At 36.9% G+C, this 21,930-nt stretch overlaps 1 protein-coding gene across 1 annotated transcript in view; it reads left to right on the plus strand.

Annotated features, from left to right (window-relative positions):
- TRPC4 (transient receptor potential cation channel subfamily C member 4) overlaps positions 1-21,930 on the plus strand; it is a 142,844-nt gene that overhangs the window by 83,961 nt on the left and 36,953 nt on the right. Inside the window, exon 4 of the mRNA XM_048929110.1 lies at positions 19,360-19,696. Within this exon, the coding sequence (XP_048785067.1) occupies positions 19,360-19,696 (337 nt within the window). The remainder of the gene's footprint in view (positions 1-19,359; positions 19,697-21,930) is intronic.

The raw sequence follows: 21,930 nt of genomic DNA on the forward strand, positions 1-21,930 counted from the left end.
CCCTCCTCTTACTGCTGTAGTATACCATCAGCTATGTTTCACTCTAGTCCTCGCTGCAAAGCCCAGTACTTTCAGATAGTTCATGTTACATCAACTGTTAGCACCTGCCCTAGTAGCAAGAAGAGATCATGTGGGCATCTATCTCAAAAGGGTCTATTTAACTCCATTCTCATTTTTTCTGTTTCTTAGCTCCCAGGATGCTCTTAAGCAACTCTTCATCTCTCATGTGTCATGTAGGATTCTGTCACACAGAGCTGTCCAGTATCTAGCCTTTCTGTGTCTTTGCTAGGAGCAATTGAGCTAAGATTGAGTAACTGCTTAACAGGCACATTTGAACAGTCAGATGGATGAAAATTCTGCACAGTGTTGCAGAGGGATATTTTCTCCTGCTTCACAGATCTCCCTCCATTAGGATAAATGTTTATTGAATAAAACAAGACAAAAAAAAAAGCAAACTTATGTTGGGCACATCTGCTTGTTCTTTTCATCAGCCTTCCTTATGCTCCATTAGGTATCCATAGAGCATTTCTCTCTTCCCTTTTGAGCCCTGATTTTTACTGTAAGTCTTAACCGTCAAGCTTAAAATATTCATTCATTGCCTCCATGAATATATGCATCCATTATCAAAGATAAGGTCTATGATTAAAAAAAAAAATCCAGTAATATCCAACTCATTCAAGTCTAAGAAGAGATCAGTACTTTCCAGTAGAGAATAGTCTGAACTTTACAGCCCTAGGAATTAAAGCAGGAAAAATGTCAAAGAGGTATTCAATATGGCACTGGTATGAAAAATAAAATCTTATGTTTGTGAAAGTCATGTAAATCTCAAGCATGACTGGTGACATTTGAAATTCTAGGAGATTTTGAGTACTGAAAACAAAATGTTCCCACAAAACTATTAAAAAGTCCTCCTTAAAGGGGCATTTGGCTTCCTTCTGAAACAAAAGGGATGACATTCTTCTTCAATCCATTCCTTCTTTATCAAATTATTCTCAGACCATATCCTTCACATAGTCCAGCAGTGGACATTCTACCCATGTACTCTAACCCAAGAACTGAAAAATTCTGATGATTACAAGATTCACAAGAAAAGTAAAATTGTCAGCAGTCTGTTAATGTTTATTTGAACTTAGCTTTCATAATCATTTCAAGATTAGTCCAGATATTAGAATAGCTTTCAGATAATTGTTTAGATTGAATGAGATTGCTGAGAAATGTAGGAAAATCTTTGTTGGTTATTTGGATGCCTAAAATATACCTGGAGATTCTAATTATATGTCCCTTTTTGTACATATAGGTACACTCCAGGAATTTCAATATTCATATCAGTTTCTTCTTCATCCTCTGTTCTTTTTTTTTCCCCTAACACTTTCTCTCTTTTCTTACTCAATTGTAGAGACTTCTGCATTTTCATTGCTCTAATAGCAGAGCTGATATTACTGTAAATACTCCTGGGCCCCATTCTCTGCAGCTTTTTTTGCCAACCATACAATGGTTATGCATCCACGGCAGAGGGAGGTGCTGTCATGAGTGAATATAAAACATTGCCACTTTTTGTTCTACTTCTATGTTGTTTTATCTTTACTTGTAATTTCACTTGCATTTATATAATGTGAGATTACAGAGTCTGACACAATTTGAAATAAGTGCAAAGGTGTATTGAAATAAAATAAGAAGAGAAGAGAAATGAAAGCCCGTTACTTTTCGATGCCATTTTCCTTTTACAGTTCATTTGGCCTGACAGTAAGTGAAGTAGACCATTTAGAAAGTTATATGTGCTGCAGGTTGCTCTGCAGACATACTCAGGAACTGGTCTGTTTATCTAATATGTAAGTGCTTTTGAATTGTTTCTTTTTCTTTTAGCATATCAAATGTTTAGCAAGCCTAGGACAAAGAACTGAGATTGCAGACATGCTATCTTTTACTCTTCACATTAAATGTTGTCAGGGACTCAAACGATTAATAGTTGTCATTTTAACAATAACTCTTTTCTCCTGTATCATGTATCTCAGTCTTGTGAAGATATCTTGGATACATTTGAGAATGTCAAAAGGTACAAGATATAAGGGAACTGAGAACTCTAAGGACTCTATGTATTGTTGTTTATGGGCGGACTCTGTGTGTAAACTTCTGCTACGGCATCTAAATTAAGTGCAACAGGTCCTAGAGAATTTTTCAGCACTGGAGATCAGTTTATTTTCCTAAACATGTGTCTAGCACTATCTGAGAAAGCTATAATTTAGCTATAATCAGAGATGGTAGTTATGCTGCTATAGCTGTAGCGAATACATACCCTTCCAGAGAAGGAAGTAGAGGCCAGAAAACTTTAGAATGTTCAGAATAGCACTAGATGTCTGTGTTTATATAGGTAACTGAATTGTAGCTCCAGATGTGAGCTGAATTTCTTCCTAAGATTCATTGTCTGTATTAACTGTACAATCACTAATGATGGGAACTTGAACAGCATTAAGGCTTGCTACTGACATGTACCTAAATTTGGGTATTTCATTCTCAAAGTGGATCCCTGGTCTGTGGTAATTATTCGTGGAAAGTAACAGGCACCTCCAGAATCTTATTCTATTCATCTAATCTAAAATTAGATTATTTCTTCTTTTCTCCCAAATGGTTGGTGAAGAGAAGTCCAGATAATCTTAAACCATGTTTTCTATAGCTAAATGTAAAATGGAATTAATTTTATTTTTTCAATTCAATTCAGTTTGATTTTGCACATTCAAATGTTATCTGGAAAGTTGTCATCTAGTAGTGATACAATAGTAACGAAAACACCTTCTGATATCATCACTTTCTGCTGTTACTTGCCCCTTAGTATCACATATAAGAGCATGTTGACAATGTTTCTTAGGGAACATCAAATCACACAGCTGTGTGGTTTGGTGAGGACTTTTCTCTCTTTGGATATCCAGTTACACATTGTTACTTACCACTAGTCTTGACCATCTCCATACAGTTTTGTGTCCAATCTACATGGGCTGCTTTTCCTACCTTTGCATATATGATTGAATAGCATCTTGGCAGGGCTAAGTTATTGCAATTTTTTGCCTGTTATCCCCCAACACTAAGAATCTATCAGTATTTATACTCAGATCTTTTTTATTTCATTCTTTGCTTAAATTCTGTGATCTATGTGGTACTTCCACATAGAGTGTTTCTTTTTATTTTATTTTTTTTCCTTTCTGCTTTAATACAGGCCCTGCCATTCTAATTCTGTACTGTTTTAGTTACTGTAGTCATACAAGATACTCGTAGAGAAAGATGCAGAGCAAAACACTGTAGAAAGCTTGTTGAAACGAGACATTTTGGGGAAGTATTTTTTAAAAAGTGAGAACTTTTTTGCCAGAGAGAGAATAGGCTCAGTCTAGCTTCAACATTTTCAAACAAGAACGATAAGGAAATATTTTTATAGAACATTTTTAAGAATAAAGGAAAACCAAAGATAAGTGCATATGAATATGAAGACGAATCAGAAACTGAACATCTCCTAGCATGTTATTTATTACATCATATCATGCATTTTTTTTTCTCTGACCGTGTTTCTTTCATAATGTGGAAAAAAATATGAGCATCCTTATCATTTGTAGGAGTGAGATGACTGTTGCAGATCTTCAGTAAGAAGAAACTGCTGAAAGTCTATAAAGTGCAGTGTACCTATGTTCTGTTTCTCAAGTACAGGATCTAGCTCATTATTTTTTTAGGTAGATGAAGAGGAAAAAGAAACACAGCCTGCTGTGAAGGAAGATAATAATATTTAATTAGTATGGTAATGTATTCATTTAAATTAGAGATTGTTCTAAAAAGCTAGCCTTAAGGGCTTCATTAGCAGCCTTGTTAGGGTTCACAAAAAGACATGACTCAGTTATGCAGCATTGGACAGTAAGCCAGGCTGAAAGTGTTAAGGAAAGTAAAAAATGTTTGGGATGTTATTAATAAAATTAGTTCTAGGCTTGGACTCTGAGTTTTTTGGTGTTTTTTTTTTTTTTTTTTGTCCTTTTAATAGCATGCAGTGTATTTTAATAGCTGTTCTAGCAGTGCGTTGGTGATATGGGGTCCTGAGATATTCTACATAACTGAATATTTAACTAAGGCACCTGTCATACTCAGCCTAACATCCCTTCATATTTGATAGGAAGAGATAGACATCTCCAGACAACAACTCAAAATTTTTATGAACAAAATCATTCTTGGCACCACCTGCGGTCCTTCCACTGATTGTGACATGGGATAACTAGATGTGTTATGTAGGGCAAAGAGAAGGTAAAATTCTTTCAGAAAAACATAGCGTGATAGATACAATTTCAGAAGGTAAAGAACAATAGCCTTAAGCTAATTTTGTGAAAGTCTTGATATTCTGTTCTGAGAATTGGAAAAACCCCTTAAGCTGAGATGGATGAACCTTGAGGGCCTGTCTACCGGAATCTGTTTGGCAGCCAAAGATGTGGCTTCCCTTCTGATTCACCATGAGTTCTATATTAAGCAGAAAATTTCAGGGAGAAAATGAGTTTCTCACAGAGACTCATGTTGTTTATATGCATTCATCTGTTTAGATCTCAGTTTAGAGTTCTTTGTGGGGAAAAAGCTTGGACATGGAAAATGCCTCTCTTGAAGGAAAAGGTCTCAGTCATGCCATTTGCACAGCTTGTGTTTGGGTTACAGAATGGGTCAAACAGTCTTGGATTGACTCTTCCTAAACAATATTAATTATTTCAAGGTTAGATGAAAACTTTTGCAGGTGATAACTACTTTTGGAGCTATGATAGCCTGCAAGACTACTTTATGTGGAACCTTTTCTTCATTATTATTTTCAAAGCTGGAAACCTGTAGTGAGTTTGTTCAAAACCACAGCAAAACTCTTGAAATAAAAAGAAAAAAACTGTTATATGCACTAAATGTGGTCCTATTCTCAATATAAATGTGTTAGTCAAATCACATGAAAGGTTAAGTAGCGTAATCGCACTTGACTGAAGAGAGGTTATTGTCTTATCCATTAAAGAACATTAAGGTTGAGTCTTCCTAACCTGATTGTGAAAATGCTCTTTGCTCTGTACTAAACCCTGGCAAAATTTGTTTAGGAGTAAGAGCACATTTTATTTTCTGTGAAAGATCTTTCCATGTATCATCATTGCAATTTATTTGTGCAAATAATGGTAAAATAAAACTTCGTCAGTACTTAAGATTATGTTGATTTGAAGTTGACTTGCTTTTGAGTTCAAACATTTAAGTGAAATTTTACAATCAGAATATACATATTTGCTTGGATGCTAATTATGTTTGTGCCTGAAGATATGTCCTTTACTTCAATTTTAGTAACACTCTAACAACATCACTTTGTACTGTATTATTGCATCCAAGTTAGACGTTAGTATTTTGCTGGGTGGACTGACTAGCAAGATAGGTAAAAAATGGATTGAGTAATCAAGATCAGAGATTTGTGGTTGTTATGTCACAGACAAGTAAAAAAGACAAATAAAAACTGCATTGCTGCAGGGTTCTGTACTGGCCTCTAACCTGCTTAGCAGATGTATCAGTGCCCCGTCCCTGGAAATGTTCAAGGCCAGGTTGGATGGGGCCCTGGGCACCTGGTATTATACCTCTAGTATTAAATGTGGAGGTTGGTGATCCTGCCTGTGGTGGGAGGGTTGGAGCTTCATGATTCTTGAGGTCCCTTCCAACCCAGGCCATTCTGTGATTCTGTGATCAGTCATCTGAAGAAGATGGAGCTCACTCTTGAAAAGTTTTCAGGTGATACCAAACTAGAGTGAGCAGCTGATACTCTTGAGGACAGGGCTGTCAGGAGGCCAAGAAAATTATACCAGAACAAATCAAGTCCTGAATCGAGGAAGGAAGAAGCCCCTGCAACAACACAGGCTGGGGACTGCCTGCCTGGCAGCTCTGCAGAAAAGAAGCTGGAGGTGTGAACAAAATGCTGGATAAAAGTCCTTCTGAGTTCCCTTCTAACCTGAATTACCCTTTGATACAATGACAGGAACTGAGGTGTCATATGCATAGAGGCCAATGTGCTTGGAAGAGTCTACGAACCTGTCACCAAAAGTACAGATACTCTCTCTCATTCTTTGGTATTAAGAATTCTGGCCATGTGAGTCTTTCTCACATGTTTACCAATACATGCCCTGACATATTAGCTGAAAGCATAAAGAGCGGAGCATTTTTTATCTTAATTCTTATCAACTTTTAATGGTACATATATAATTTTGCTGTTATTAACATTGAAGCAGTACTCTAAGGATATTTAACTTTACATATAATTGAATACATTTGAAATGACCAAGCAGTATGAATTTTCAAGTGATTCACCAAGGACATAGGTAGATGGATGAATTGGTAGAAAAGTGTTTGTCACATCAGAAGGTAAAATATGAAAGTGTTCAGTTCACAGATGTTTTTTCCCTGTGGATGAAGCACAAGTACTTCATATTAAGGAAAAGAATTGACTGTTTATCAGTTGCATATACTCTTCCTCAACTGGTTAAAAATTATCGTCATCTCAAAATATTTAGGAGAAGAACATTATCTTGTAATTTTCAAAGAGAAAATTAAGGCAACAAATTTTCCTTGTTTTCTGCTTTCCCCCTTTCACAAATACTATTACAGTAAATTAGCCATAGTTGTAACACTGCCAATACATGTATTCTGCCAATGCAATCGCTCTCTCAGCTTTCGGTTCTTTGGCTTCTGTTCTCATTGAATTTCCATGGATGAGCTAGGGTTTGTAATAGGTTCAGCAAGTTCAGTACTGCAGAAAAAGAAAAATATTTCCTTAAACAGTGAGATGCATCTGCCATTCAGTCTTCTTATCAAAACAGTAGGTGAGTTTTTGTGTTTGTAGGCTGTCAAAGTCAAAGAACGTAAGGTTTTGTGTGCCAGATTCCTCACTGAAGTTTTTAAAATTCCCCACAAAAAATACAAAAAAGCAAAAACAAACAAACAAACAAAAAAAACAACCAACCACACCTGTTGTTATGGTAACTTTGAAGCTCTAAAATGAATCACTAAAGGAACTTGCAGTTAAAGCTTAAGTGCTGTTGCTGTTCCCCTGTGCATTTGAGATGTAATATAGTTGGCATTATAGTTTAATAGTATGGTTAGCTTTGGCTGATATTTCTCTCTGCCTCTCTGATTTTCCTCTCTGCCTTTCACTGAAATGTTTGGCTGTTGAAGAAGTTTTCGGTTTTGATGGAAGCTGAAAATAGAAGGACTACAACATTTGCCAGGGTTGGAGCTGACAGAAGCACTGAGGGGGCTCATTATTACCAGCACCTCAGCAAGGTGGTATTTAGGGTGTGAATTTGAGAGGATGGGGTTGCAAAGAAGTTTTGTTTCTGTGATTAATGTATGTGATGCAATTAGCTTTAGGCCTTTACAGCAACAGGGTAGATACTGGGGAGGAGATCAGAAGCTGGAGAGAGAGATAAGAGATAGAATAGATACAAAGAGGTAATAACAGCTCAAAAGACATCATACAGTCTATCTATGGTTCAAGGCAGAAATCCTTTAGTTAGCTGATTTTTTTAATTCCACCTGGACCAGCTGGTGACGGGTCACTAGTGATGTTCCCCAGGAGTCGGTATTGCAGATAACCATGATTAATATCTTCATTGATGATCTGGACAAGGGGATTGAGTGCACCCTCAGTAAGCTTGCAGATGACACCTCCCTGTACTCAGCACTAAGGGGCTACACCTCAAGTACTGAGTTCAGTTTTGGGCCCCTTACTACAACAAAGACATTGAGATATCAAGGTCCTGAAACACGTCCAGAGAAAGGCAACAAAGCTGTAAAGGTTTTGGAGAATAAGTCTTACAAGGGGTGGCTGAAGGAACTGGAATTTTTCAGTCTGGAGAAAAGGAGGTTCAGGGGAGATCTTATCACTCTCTACAACTACCTGGAAGGAGTTTGTGATAAGCTGGGAGTCAGCCTCTTCTCCCACACATCAATGATAGGACATGAGGGAATTGCCTCAAGTTGCACCGGGATTCACATTGGATATTAACAAGAATTTCATCTCAGAAAGAGCGATGAAATATTGGAACAGGCTGCCTACGGAAGTGGTGGAGTCACTGTCCCTGGAGTTGTTTAAGGAAATGGTAGATGTAGTACTTAGCATGGTTTATTGGGCAGTATTGGTGACAGTTGGACTAGATGATCTTAGATGTCTTTTCCAGCCCTAATGATTCTATGATTCTATATGTTATGCATAAATACAGATTATGTGAAGAGGATGTGCTATCTAAATTTAAATTTTACTTTACATAGAATCTTCAATGTTTTTGTGGATTTTTTTGTTTGTTTGTTTTCTCCTTATTCAGTTATCTTTTTCTCTACCACAAGTTTCTGTGTTCTTAATTATAATATAGGTCTAATTCTTGAATAAATTTTGGTTTAGGGAGTCATGACTTCATATGTACGACCAGTATGCACTTGCTTAACACAATAGGACAGTGAAAAATAAGTAGTGGAAAATACTCCTTCATAAGGATTAAAGAGCAGCTGGTTTTTAGAAACATACTTTCTGACTTGCTGAAGCAGAAGCTGGGGCATACATGTCATGCAGTGACAATAGTCTTCAGAGTGTATTTATCTGACAATGAACAAATCACAATTACTCAAGGAAGAATATGCCTTTGACCTACAGGGACTGAAACAGAGTGTTTCCTTATATCGTTTCACATACACAATATGCCTCTTCCACTTTTAGCTTTTGGCAAATGGGATCTTTGTCCCACATTTTTTTGAAAAATATACACAAATCTAACTGACACTATAAGCCAGTGTGTTCTATTCCATCTCCATGTAAATATCTGTGCAAGTTGGCCAAACAAAAGCGTCTTCTGAATTATCCAGTTTCTAGAAGCTTGCAATGAGTATTAGAAATGCCAATCTAGCACAGAAACACACTACACAATTCTGTAAAATATAGATATAAGTAACCCCTGCTTGAGAATTTCTCTGTACGGCTAATGGAGAGCAGACCATAGCCCAGCCCTGAAAGCAAGTGACACAAAGGGAACCGTCTGCAAACTAGCTACAGACAGTTGTAGATTTTCCCTGAATAGAGCCAGATGGAGAGAACAGAGCTGGACCTAGGCAAGAGCAAATACGGTTGTGGATGACTGAGACCTGGGGCTCAAACTCAGTCACTGTCCCTCAAAATCACTCAGTTGTACCCTGAATCATAGAATCATAGAATCACATGGTTGGAAATGACATATAAGATCATCTAGTCCAACCGCCCTCCCATTACCACTGCTACCACAAGCACTAAGCCCTATCTCACAGCTCCTCATCCAGACACCTCTTGAACACTGCCAGGGGCAGTGACTCCACCACCTCCCCGGGCAGGCCATTCCAGTGCCTGACCACTCTCTGAGAGAAAAAGTTTTGAATGTACCCTAAAAGTGATTCATATATAAAAACTCAAGGAAGGAAAGCTTTTTGTTTGTTCCTTCAGTTGTTCTGGTCCTTTTCCCTGAAAGAAACCAGCAGTGTTATGATATTTTTTCACATGGATGCAGTGAAAGTATCTCCAGCACTTCCTTGAAGTACCAGACTATAATGTTTATCCATAAATAGAAAAACTTCATAAGAAAAAGAACCGTCATCATTTCTCCAGTAAATTCCCAGTACAGAGAATTTAATAAATAGCTGTCATAGAAAATCTCATTGTGGGGAAGAACATTATTTCTTAGATCTCTTCACAAGGGAAAGGACATTTTCTTGAACCGCATCCTGCTCTTAAGAGTAAAGGAGCATGGCTTTTGAGCGAGCAATTATACTCTCTGCAAACCTTCTGAGGTTCATATTGTGTGTTTAAAGCACTGAAGATGCACATGGTGATTGTCAGCTTGCCATTTAAGAACACACATAAGGCAAAACTGGGAAAAAAGGTAAATAGTACAGCTAATGAACCAATGAAAAACATATCTGAAGGTCAGCAGAAAAGGCTACACTGGATATACAATTGATAAATCTGCTGTGGATTTATTACAAAATGTATATTTCTCCAGCAAATGGTCTCAGAACACACTGACAGTCACTGACCAAGTTCAGTTGAGTTTCAACTCAGTCTTTGTGCAGAAACGAGGTGATTAATCTGATTTTTCAAGGGAATGCATATCCAAATTAGACAAGAGAACTTAAAGATGAAAAACATTGAAGCATTGGAAGAGAAAGAAAAGTAGACTAAGCGACTGGATACATTCAGTTCTTTACTATTAATAAAGCTGAAAAACCAGACCTCCCTACAACATATTAATAGAAAACTTTCAAGAGAAAATATGGAGTTTATTGCTTTATTCAGTTTAAATGACTGTTATGATTCTGTTTATTTATTTTTCTGTCATCTCCCTCATTCTGTATTCAGTCAAGTCTTCAAACAAGCATTAAGCTTTCCAAAACTCGCTTCTCTTCATATAAACAGGCAGAATCTGAAAATGGTGACAAGAAGTTGGAAAAGGACAAGTTTTCTCCTGAATAACCTGCTCAAATCTGAAAGGATGTTCAAAAAGAGAAAATGAAGCTAAGAATGTCCCTATTACTTGTTTTGTTTCTGCAACAAACTGCACAAAGTAGGAGAGTGTCAGTCTCCAGTGAGGCCCATAGAAATTCTCAGATGAGCAAGTGTTCCCTGAAGAGGAAACCGACTTTTCTTGTCTCTTTGGTATCTTTCCCTTACTCTCTTGAATTTTGATAGGTTGGTTTATTAATTTGCAACATTTCCTTTTGGCAACACGGCAGCTAGAAAAAGTAGACGAAATGTTAAAATAAGCAGGGTCTGAGAATACTCAATTGCACTGGAATTGTAGCTAACTGAAATATTAGCCCTGTCTGGCTGACCACTTAATGGTTAGAGGCCTTCCTAATACAGGACACAAAACCAGTTTTGATATCATAAATATGTGCTGACATTTTGTAAACAGCATTGGTGCAAAAAAAAAAAAATTATTGTCAGAGGTATCCAAAAACCACTTTGAGAGTAATAGGGTTGAAGGGACAAAAAAATATGCAAATATTTTGACAATTATGTTTTTTTTACCTAAACATGTTTCACAGATAATTACAGCACAAATGTTTGGAACAGTTGAAATGGTTTTTTTTTGTATTTGGAAATAATATGGTTCAAAGATATCAGGCAAACAGGCTCTGCCTCTTCTCAAAGGGAATAAGCATCCATGAAAAGGATCTTAACAATGCTTTCAATTTCTAGGAAAGTAATTTAAACCTATGTAAGTTAATTCGACCTGTAAACACTACTGCTATGGCTCTTACTAAACATTTTTTTTCATTATACGTAGGATCATAAAAATACTTGCTTCAGAAATACCTCTCAAGATCATCTGATCTGACTTCCTGCTCAAAGCCAGACTAACGCCAAAGCTAAATCAGGTGGCTTAAGAAACTTCCCAGCCAGCTTCCAAGGATGGAGGTTCTGCAGTGTCCTTTCACATCCAATGCTTTATTGCTCTGATAGGGAATAATGTTTTTTTCATAACTAGAATTTTTCTTATTGCATTGCAACCATATTCATCTTTTGTTTTGTACTTCTGAGAAAAGCCTGCTTTTGTCCATAAAAGCTTTTGTCCAATTTATTTGTGTCAGACAGCAAGTGAAACCCAGGATTCCTCTCATTTTTAAGCTGAGCACAGTCAGTTCCTTTCCTCTCTCCCTGTACATCCCTTGAACCAGCCCCACAACCTCTTGGATTTGCCTTTCTAGGCTCATTCCAGTTTGCCTGTACCTCTGTAGTAGTGAGTAACCCAAAACAGGACACTGCACTCCAGATGTAGTCTCGTAAGAGCCAAAAAGACTGGGAATTGTCACCTTTCTTGGCGTGCTAGTGACACAGGCTTAGTCATATTCAGCTTCTCGCTTACCATTGTTCCCATGTCCATTCTGCTACTCCCTAGACCTCCAGTTCCACCTCGTACTGTTGCATGAGGCCATTCTGTCTCGGGGGTTGCAGATAAATATTAGCCTTGTTTTTTAGATTGTTATGCTCCGTTTAGCTGTGTGAAAATAGCAATCCAATACAATGACAGCTAGTTCATATTGTGTTGTATCTGTAGATACATACTGGAGTTCGAAAAGTGTTTCTCACTACCAAAAATGTTTTATGTGTTGTAAGCCTTACTTGCCCAAAATGGAAACCGGAAGTATTTAGCCAACAGCTTAGTTCTGAAGTTTTGATCTATTCACATGCTCATCTCCAAAACAAATATCTAATTCACTTATCTTTACCACTGGGAAGTCTAACAGGGCTATTCATGCGCAGCTGGTTCCTAAGAACTGCATTTTATTTTCAATGGCTGTTAACTTTTCTGAGCAATTAATCAGAATCATTGCAATTATAGATAAGTCTTGACTTATTAGGTATTTAATATGTTCTGTGTGCTGATTCATTTTACTGAGAAGTATCAGTGAGTCAAATGGAGAGCATCTGCTTGTGTCACTGTGGTGAAAAGGAAATTTAAAATGTTAAAATTAAAAAATGCAATGTCATTTTTTGTACAGTTACATTCATTAATTATTTTAGTGAAGTATTTCAGTCTTCACTTTTATGTTTTCCATTTATTCTTTTTTCTTCCTCCTCATACTCTAAGTCAAACAATAGGATAAGTTGGGTGGAGAGGAAAGTGATGAGGTTCAGCAAGAGCAATTGTAGAGTCGTGTACCCGAGGAGGAATAACTACATGCACCAGTATGGATTAGGGGCTGACCTGCTGGATTGGAACCCAGTGAAGGACCTGGGAGTCCTGGTAGGCAGCAGAGTGGCCATGAGCCAGCATTGTACCATCATGGCCAAGAAGGTCAATGGAATCCTGGGGTGCATTGCTGCTATGCTGGCAGGTCAAGGGAGGTGATCCTCACCATCTGTTCTGCCCTGGTGAGGCCAACTCCAGTGTAGTGTGCTCAATGCTGGGCTTCTCAGTTCAAGAAAGACAGGGGTCTCCTAGAAGGAGTCCAACGGAGAGCCAGAAAGATGGTTATGGGTCTGGAGCATCTCCTGCATGAGGAAAGGCTGAGAAACCTGCAGCTGTTCAGCTTGGACAAAAGAAGGCTGAGAGGAGATCTCATCACTGTTTATAAATATCTAAGCGGGAGTCAAGTCAATGGGAGCAGACTCTTTTCAGTGGTGTGCCGCAGTAGAACAAGGGGCAATGAGCAGAAACTCCAACACAGAAAGTTCCACAGTAACACCAGGAAGAACTTTTTTGTGAGAGTGATGAAGCATTGGTGCAGGCTGCTCACACAGGTTGAGTAGTCTCCCTCTCTGGAGGTATTCAAGACTCATCTAGTCACCCTCCTGTGCAAACCGCTATGGGGAACCTGCTTTAGAAGGCAGTTAGACTGGATGATCTCTAGAGGTTTCTTCCAACCCAACAATTCTACATCTGTTTCCAGAAGTACAAAAAACACTGCCACTTTATTCTGTTCCCCATGAATTTTTTGTTGACTCTGGAGGAATCATGTGAATTTGTTTTGCTGAAGGAAACTGATCTGGTGCTGATTTCCCTGTTGTTATCCAAGCTGGTTGGCTCTGGTGCTCTAATCCTGAGTGAACTGGTTAGTTCCCTTCATCACAAAGCTGTAGACAGAGTTGAGGGAAATCTGACCCAGTGGTTTCTTTCCTGCAGGAATTATGATTACAATGACAGCCTTCTCTAGTCAGCTCTAGACTTGAACAGCATGGACTTGAGAGTATTCACAGTAATTGGCACAGGACTCAGGGTTCTCAGACTCTGCGGCAGAAAGCAGATAGCAGATATACACCCAAAGGAGTCCAAAGAACAGTTCCCAGCTTTTAGAAATGAGAATTAGCACTTATTCAGTCAACCAAGTTAAAGCATTTAAAATATAATTAAGTGTTATTTGTCTTACTGAACCTGTCCTCACAGAGTAAGTGCCTAAGTCCACAAATATAACTGGAGGGGGGGTAGATACCTAGGAGAATACGTAGTGGTGTCTCCAGAGGAATAAAATAAATCTACCAAATTGAAGAAGCTGCTTAATGAGATTTGGACTTGAATCTGTCATTAGTGCCAAGCAAATATACTTTTCAGAATCAATAGAGAGAAAATTTTGACATCTAAACTTGAAGTTAAATAACTAGAAGAGCTTGGGTTTTCATAATGTATTTGGGAATATATATATAATAAGTAAAAAAAAAAAAAAGTGATCTAGACAAAGAAAAAGGACTTGTGCTTATAATCATTGTGCAATCATTGTGATATGAGTGGGACAAAAGAGCATACCTCAGTTCTAACATTTTCCTGAAACTTAGCTGTAATGGTTGTATGGAACAGCAGAGTAGAAAACCTGGACCATGGCTTAATAAAAGGTATTACTAAGAAACTTGGTGTTAATTATGTATTTCTGCTCAATTCCTCCTAACAGATTTTCTTTAGTATTCTTCCATTAGGAAATGATATCAGGGATACTTTTCTGTGTGACAGCATAACTCATTTGTACCAAAAGCAAAATAAATAAATAAATAAATAAAGGATTTAAATATTGCTTTTCTTTGATAACTTTTCATTTATAGGTGATTAATCACATTATTTTGTTTACATCATGTTTACAAAACACCTTCTGATTTCAGAACAATAATTTGATTAAGATCTCAGATTTTGTAGATTGTTTTGTAAAATATAAAAATGTGCACTACCTTACAATTGCTTGGAGTTTTTGTTTATTTTTGTACATTTGTGTATTTTCTAGTACAGTGAAATAAATATTTAAAGTTCTGATGTGCTACAGACAGAACAGACTTGCAATGACTAATACATACTGTATAAAAACGTGTACTTCTAGAAAAATATTATTTCTTGAAAGTAATTATATATCAGGGTACAGTATCTCTTATGTTATTTCTTCATCACTTCAATTGAAAATAGGACATGTATTATAGGGAAATTACAGATCAGATTTAAAAAGCTTGTAAAATGAAATAATATGCAATATATTTATCTGCTATAACCAGAATCTGGCTCTGCTGTTATTTATACTAGATTGTTTTTCTGCTTGCTCTATGAATAATTTCTGATTTTCACCACTGTCAGGGACGAGCCAGTTCCTTGCACAACTGAAAGGATGAACACTGACACTGTTTCTGACAAGCAGAGTCTATGAGGGAGCTGAAGATGTGCAACTAGGAATAATCAGTGCAGCAAAATCCCTCACATAATTATAAACTGCTAGAAGCAAGAGGAAGGCATTGTAATGTGAAAATATAAACACACTGATTGCTAATTACATGGAGACAATGTCAAAGTCAAATAACATCCAACATAATACTGACAATACGAAAGATGTTTTGAACACCTCAGAATGTAGTATCTTCAATTGAAGAAGAGAAAGTACATTAAAGTGAAAATATTTTGCCATAAGCAGTGTAGAGCTACCAAATTACTTTCACAGAATATTCCTATTTTTTCTAGTGGTAAATGTTTGTCCATTTTTATATATGTCCATATATACATTTAAAAAAAAAATCCCCAGTTCACCAGAAGACTTATTTTTGTTCTTAGCTTTGCCATGTAATCTCCCAGATGAGATCCAATTCATTTACAGAGGATTCTCATTGATTGGAGCATGAAGTCTTTTTCCATCCATATCTACCAGTCCTTTATGATGAAACGGTTTAGAGTAGCTAGAGTATAAATCTAATTCAAACAGGAGAGACTTACTTTTCTTTTTCTTTTCTTTTTTTTCCCCCCAAGTTAAGGGTATTTTTTTTTTTAGTGAGTAAATCACAAAAAAAAAATTGTAATAAGAAATGTATTTATAGATAAACTTAGCTGGCCTATATAACCATACATAACGTAGAGTAATGCCTTTGAGACAGCCTATATAGGCACCATTTACAATGTGGGGCCCAGGGGCCCAGGAAGAATTCCCAGCGCAGGAAGACTTCCAGCCCTGAGTTCCTCAAACACATGAAGACAAGTTCTGAGAACATGCCATTTTTCCTGATTTCCTCTGAAGAAAGCAGGCCCACAAGGACAAGAAGGGAGGTGCAGTGTGCAGTCACAATCTCCCCCTCTTTGGGCAGCTGAGGAAAAAGCCTTGATGTTCATCACTGTGTGCATTTTCCTGGCATCGACACAGTTCCCCATTTGAACTTCCCTCATTATTCAGCTACTGTAGAATAGTTATTAGTACTGAACATCTTTTGTGACATATGGTGACACTGTCTTCAGCACAAAAAATGGAGCGAGCAGTCGCTTTTGTGGAAACTAATTTGGACATTTTTAATAATGTTATGCAATTCCTTGATAAATGAAGTGCAAAAGAATAACTCTAAAAGAAAAGTCAGCAGGAGATTTGGGTTAATTTTCCAGACGTCTGAAGAAGACACTTGAATAGTTTGGAGAGTATTTATACGGTCAGCAGAGCTTGGAACCATAAAGAAAAGGCTGCAGTGAAGATACATTACTCTGTTGCTTCAGGACATTGTTCACTAACCTCGCCAACAGTGTTATTTGATAAAAGTGACAGCATGAAACTCTGTATCTGGACCTCCCAGAAATGCAATATATCATCTGTAGACATTGTATTGTGGGTTCTATTATAATCCTCTGCCTGCACTACTAAAATTGCCTCACTGCTTGTGCAGCTTATAAAGTGTTGACGTAGTGTTTTACATGCTTGATCCATATCACCCAATTAATCTCTTCCTATGTTGCTTTTTTTTTTTAATCTATAAGTCATCTAGAGAACAATTCCAGTTTTCTTCCTCTATAGCTAAAGGTGATAACTCTAACTCTGGTCACATATAATGCGTAGTGTAAGTTAGTTTTCCACTATAGCGAGAGGATCCAACCAGTGCTAAATGTGTTATGTCATATCTGTAATGGACATAATTTTAAGAAAAGTATGAAACCTAATTTATTGAAAAATTTGAATATAAAAAATTGATGGTCCATTGTCCAGAATTTGAAAATTTCCTTCAGTTCTGAAAAATTTCTTGTGCCTGAAAAATAAACGTTTTCCTTTATATGTCATACTTCAGCAATGCAGTCAAAGTATGATGGAATCTGAGTGTTAATTTTTCAAATCTATTCAGAAATTCTGCAATTACTCATTACACCTCCTTACTGTATTAATGTTGAATGTTTTAATCTGGCTAAATATTAGTATTAAGCAGCTACTGCCAACTCAGTGTGGAGCATCTTCCCGATGGCATTGTCAGCAAATATCTCCTCATGGCATGAGATAGTTCTGCATATTTTTGGTCTACTCAGTCCCAGGACAGCACACTATTTGGACATGGGAAGAAAAAAAAAAAGAAGCCCTCATCTTCCCTCTTTTCCTCCACATTAAACCAAGGGAAATTAATTCTTTTTTGCCATGTTTTGCAAGGACTGCACCTCCTACTTTTATTACTAGCCTTTGAGCTAACCATTGCATTCATCACCACAGTCCCCAAAATAACTAGAGGGGACCAAAGGAATTGAGGAAAGGGACAGTGGCAAAATTCAGGAAGACTCATACTTTAGGTGAGATGCTATGTAATAAGAGGATATTACGAAGAAGGAGAAGAAAACAGCTGTAGCAAAATGAATCTGCTACATTCTGGGGTAAAAACAAGAGGAAAATATTTTAATCAGGAACTAGTCTAAGAGTCATATTTTTTCCACCAGTCAAGCAAAGAGCTAATCTATGTATACTCAAGTAAGGGTTGTTTGTTTCTTTCTTTCTTTCTTTGTAGGGAGACCCCCATTAAAAAGTTGGCAACACACAACTCAGATACTGCCTGTTCTGATACAGTATTATTCTAGACTTTTGTATCTTGAAATAAGCACCCAGAAACCTTGTGAATGCATTTTTTTTTTTCCTTGACAAAAGAGAAAACTTTGTTAGTCTTCTTAAAGGTTATTGTGAAGATGCTTATGGTATGAGTAGATTATCTTTTCTTTCACAACAGTCAGGGGCAGCATCAGTGCTGGTGTCTGGAAGGCAAATATGTCTCTGTTAAGATCACTGGCATTTCATTAACGTACACCAGGTCTGAACTTGGCTCAGGTTAACGTTTCTGACAATATCCAGACGTATACAGAAAGATGCATGCTGACTCTCATTTCAGTCCAGACTAAATAGCATTTTCTCCTGGTAGGAGTCCCAGTGGTTTCAGAATCTGTCTGAGAACTTACCTATTATTCATCTCCAAAAGAACTTGTCTTCTATAGTTTATTGGTATTAATCAAAATCAGGCAAAATCAAAAACTATGTGCATTTAATTAGATCTCAAATATTGTTTAATGTAAATTAACTATTTTAAAGTATTAATTTTAAGATAAATAATTGCCTTCACATCTTTATTGTCTTCAGCTTCTGATTTAAAACAATGTAGGTATTTGTGTTGAAAACATGAGAAGGAAAAATATTCTTGCAGTTTTTTTACTAAAAATAGTACATCAGCTCAGGCTGTCTTTGATACATATGTTGCTTCAATTCTATATCTTTTATGTCAAATCTAGCATGCTGCTACTGTACGTCCCTCTCATAAAAGAAAGCATTAACTAGTGGTCATGTCAAAATATGTCCTAAAAGCCTTGAATACTCTTAAAGCTTACTTGAAAAGATAGCTGAAAAATATGAAATACTTAATGATATATTTATTTTTGTTGAAACTCAATTTTAGGAATTGTATTTTAAAACTGAAATCATATCACAGAAAATGGACAGATCATAGAAGATCATACATGATAGGAATGCAGCCTAACAAGGATTAGTGAAGTGATATGGAGTGCTACTGCTTGGTTCATATTGTAAATATTATGTAAGAGTTTTGTTTAGTATAAAAGTATGTAAAGCTACTTTTTAGACAATTAGCAGGGAACATACTGGAAATAGTTCATTTTCCCTTTGGAATTCAGTTCTACTGTTTATATATCTTTTGCTTTAGTAAAAAATATTGTGCTTTCAGTTTTCTTGGTGACTTCCACCTGATGATCTGGGAATTCTCTGCAAGTGAAGTGCTGCTGTTCAAATAACAGAAGTATTCTTTGTGAATGTGTTTGTGAATTTGACATCAGGTTTGAGATATCTGTGTTTTACAGTCCTTTGACTCCTTGTGTACCTTACTCATAGGGAAGTCAAGCTTTACCGTGCAAGTGAAATTTTGGGAGATTCGTACTATACTTTTTGCACTAAAGGAATGGTAGACTGACCCTTCCCTGCCTTGCTGGTGTTAGTGAGCATGAAAAGGCTGAGGAATTTTCCTTCTATTTCTATCTGAATATTACTGACTGTATCACAGATAGCATGCAAATAATTTTGCAGTGGTAACAGGGAACTAACCATCTCCCTTTCTTCTTTCCTCAGTTTGTTGCCCAGCCCAACTGCCAGCAGCTGCTTGCATCCCGCTGGTATGACGAGTTCCCTGGGTGGAGGAGGCGACACTGGGCTGTGAAGATGTTGACATGCGTTGTCATAGGACTCCTTTTCCCAGTCTTCTCTGTGTGCTACTTGATAGCTCCCAAAAGCCCCTTAGGGCTGTTCATCAGAAAGCCATTTATCAAGTTTATCTGCCATACTGCATCCTACTTGACTTTTCTGTTCCTGTTGTTGCTTGCATCTCAACACATTGACAGGTCAGACGTGAGCATGCAGGGACCACCTCCAACCATCGTCGAGTGGATGATATTACCGTGGGTCCTGGGTAAATGTATTACTAAAGAAAATACAGTGAAAAGTGTTTTGACCCCTATGGTTTTGCCAAGCATTCCTGAGAGGAAAGTCATAGTTGAGAGTCATAAATCTGTCACAAATTATTGACCTGCTATAACAAATGTATGGTATCTATCTACTATGTTATCTATCTGTGTACTCCAGTACTTGGTAGAATTAGTAGAGAACTCAGGAAATGTTTAAAAATCCAAAGTCTACACACCAGTAGGATTTCTGACATACTACAGCGAGGGAAAAGATTAAATAGCGGCATGAAACATTAATATTGATAATACTTTTAGTATGCATTTTCTCCAGAGCAGAAATTGTTCTGATTCTTCTAAATGTCCATTTAGTGGTTTTTTGTTGTTTTTGTTGTTGTTGTTGTTGTTTTCCAGTGCAATTTTATTTTATTTTATTTTATTTTATTTTATTTTATTTTATTTTATTTTATTTTATTTTATTTTTTAGGTAGGGGTCCTTTAACTCTAATAATTACTTTTTTCATGTATTAGAATGAGGTAGTGTCAATTCTGGAGCATTACTTTGTTAGCTGTGAAAGTAAAGAGCTCTTTCTAGTATCACCCGTTGCAAGTAGTGCTGACCAAACTTTTCAAGCGACTATTTATGTTCAAATACCCATGCAGAGTAATTTTTCTATGCCAAACCACTGATGAGAACCTTGTCTTGCAAATTCATACAAAATCTTTTCTCATCAGAAAGAATAAGAAAGTTTGCTAGGATTCTTCAAAAGGAACAATTAACTTTGTGTTCTGGTAGTTCAAAGTAAAATTTCAGTTGCAGTTTATTGAAAGGCATTTTTTGTGTGAGCAATGTCAACCTTACATGTCTGCCTGTGTGTTTGCACTCTTATCAAATGCATTATTTTAGGTATTGCGCTATCTTAGGTGCGTCTCTGTTTCTCTCTGCCTACCATGGCCTTTCCTGTGTTTCTCAATTTATTCAATTCAGTCTGATTGCTGACCACATCAGGACAAATACAAACAATATTGACTGAAATGGAACTGTGGAAGAAAAGACTTGGTAGCTTTAACTGCAAGAATTTAAGCTTGATATATTCATTTAAATCATCATGGAGAATTTCTAGCACAACTTTCTGAAATGCTTTGGTGAGCTTTTAATATACTTACCTCTCCCAGAGCTTCCAGTTAAGATGCTGCCTCTCTTCAGTTTTGAAACCTTTCCTAGACATCCATCTTTTTTAAGAGCAACAGACCAACAAGGCTTTTGGCATCATTGATGACATAACTAATAATGCAGCGTGGATTTTGTTATACTCTATTTGTCAGTGGCATTTTGGAAGAGAATGAGTCAGTGCATTTTTGTCTATATGTTCCTTAGTAGAGTACTTTGCCACTACAGGAAGAGGCAGGGCTACCTCTGCCTTTCTTAACAACTTAAACAAACAAACTTGTCTGCCTGATTTACTTGTTGGTAAGCTCTCAGAAAAAACAGCTTGATGGGATTTTCCCCATGACAAAACAGCATATAAGTCTTCACTGCAAGGTGTGCTTTCCTTCACTAGGTAAATTATGTTACAAATGTTTTTTTTAAAAGCCAGTATCTTGTATTAGAATTGTAAAAAAATTAACCAGTGTTGCAAGCTGGTCAGAATGATGCTTCCTTTGAACAAATTAGTGCATTTAAATGTAAAGAAAAAATCTCCCCCAGTAAATTTTCCCAATTTTATGCCATCAAGAAGTAAGAAACTAATACAAAGCTCATTAGTTTCATGCATTACTTCCTCAGAAATCAATGCTACAAGGCTGAGGAGAAGCAAGGAGTTCTTTGGTACTGTTCCATGCCTGGAAGTAATAGTAGTTATTTTGCTCTCCAGCCTAGCAAGTAGTCAGTACCTCCTTTTCACAGTATCCTAAGGTGAAAGGGTAATAAGAATGAATGTGCAGCTAACACATAGACCCCGATATGTCAAAGTGGGTTTTACCTTTAGCTTAATCTTTTAAAGATGTAACATACCATAGAAAAAAAAAGCACAATTTAAGAAGGGTAAGGGCTGTTTTTAGGTAACTGCAGTATTATAATTATATGACTAACTCCTCCCCAGAAAAAGTGCAGTGGGATAAAGAACCTCTATTACCTTCAACTTCTAACACTGTTGTTTTCTTGGGAATGAGTTTAAATAACTCAGCACCCCAAGGCACTTGTTTGAAGAAACAATTAACCCTGAAAACTATTTCTATCTAG

Source organism: Lagopus muta, chromosome 1 (assembly GCF_023343835.1).
Source record: "Lagopus muta isolate bLagMut1 chromosome 1, bLagMut1 primary, whole genome shotgun sequence".
Taxonomy (NCBI): domain Eukaryota; kingdom Metazoa; phylum Chordata; class Aves; order Galliformes; family Phasianidae; genus Lagopus; species Lagopus muta.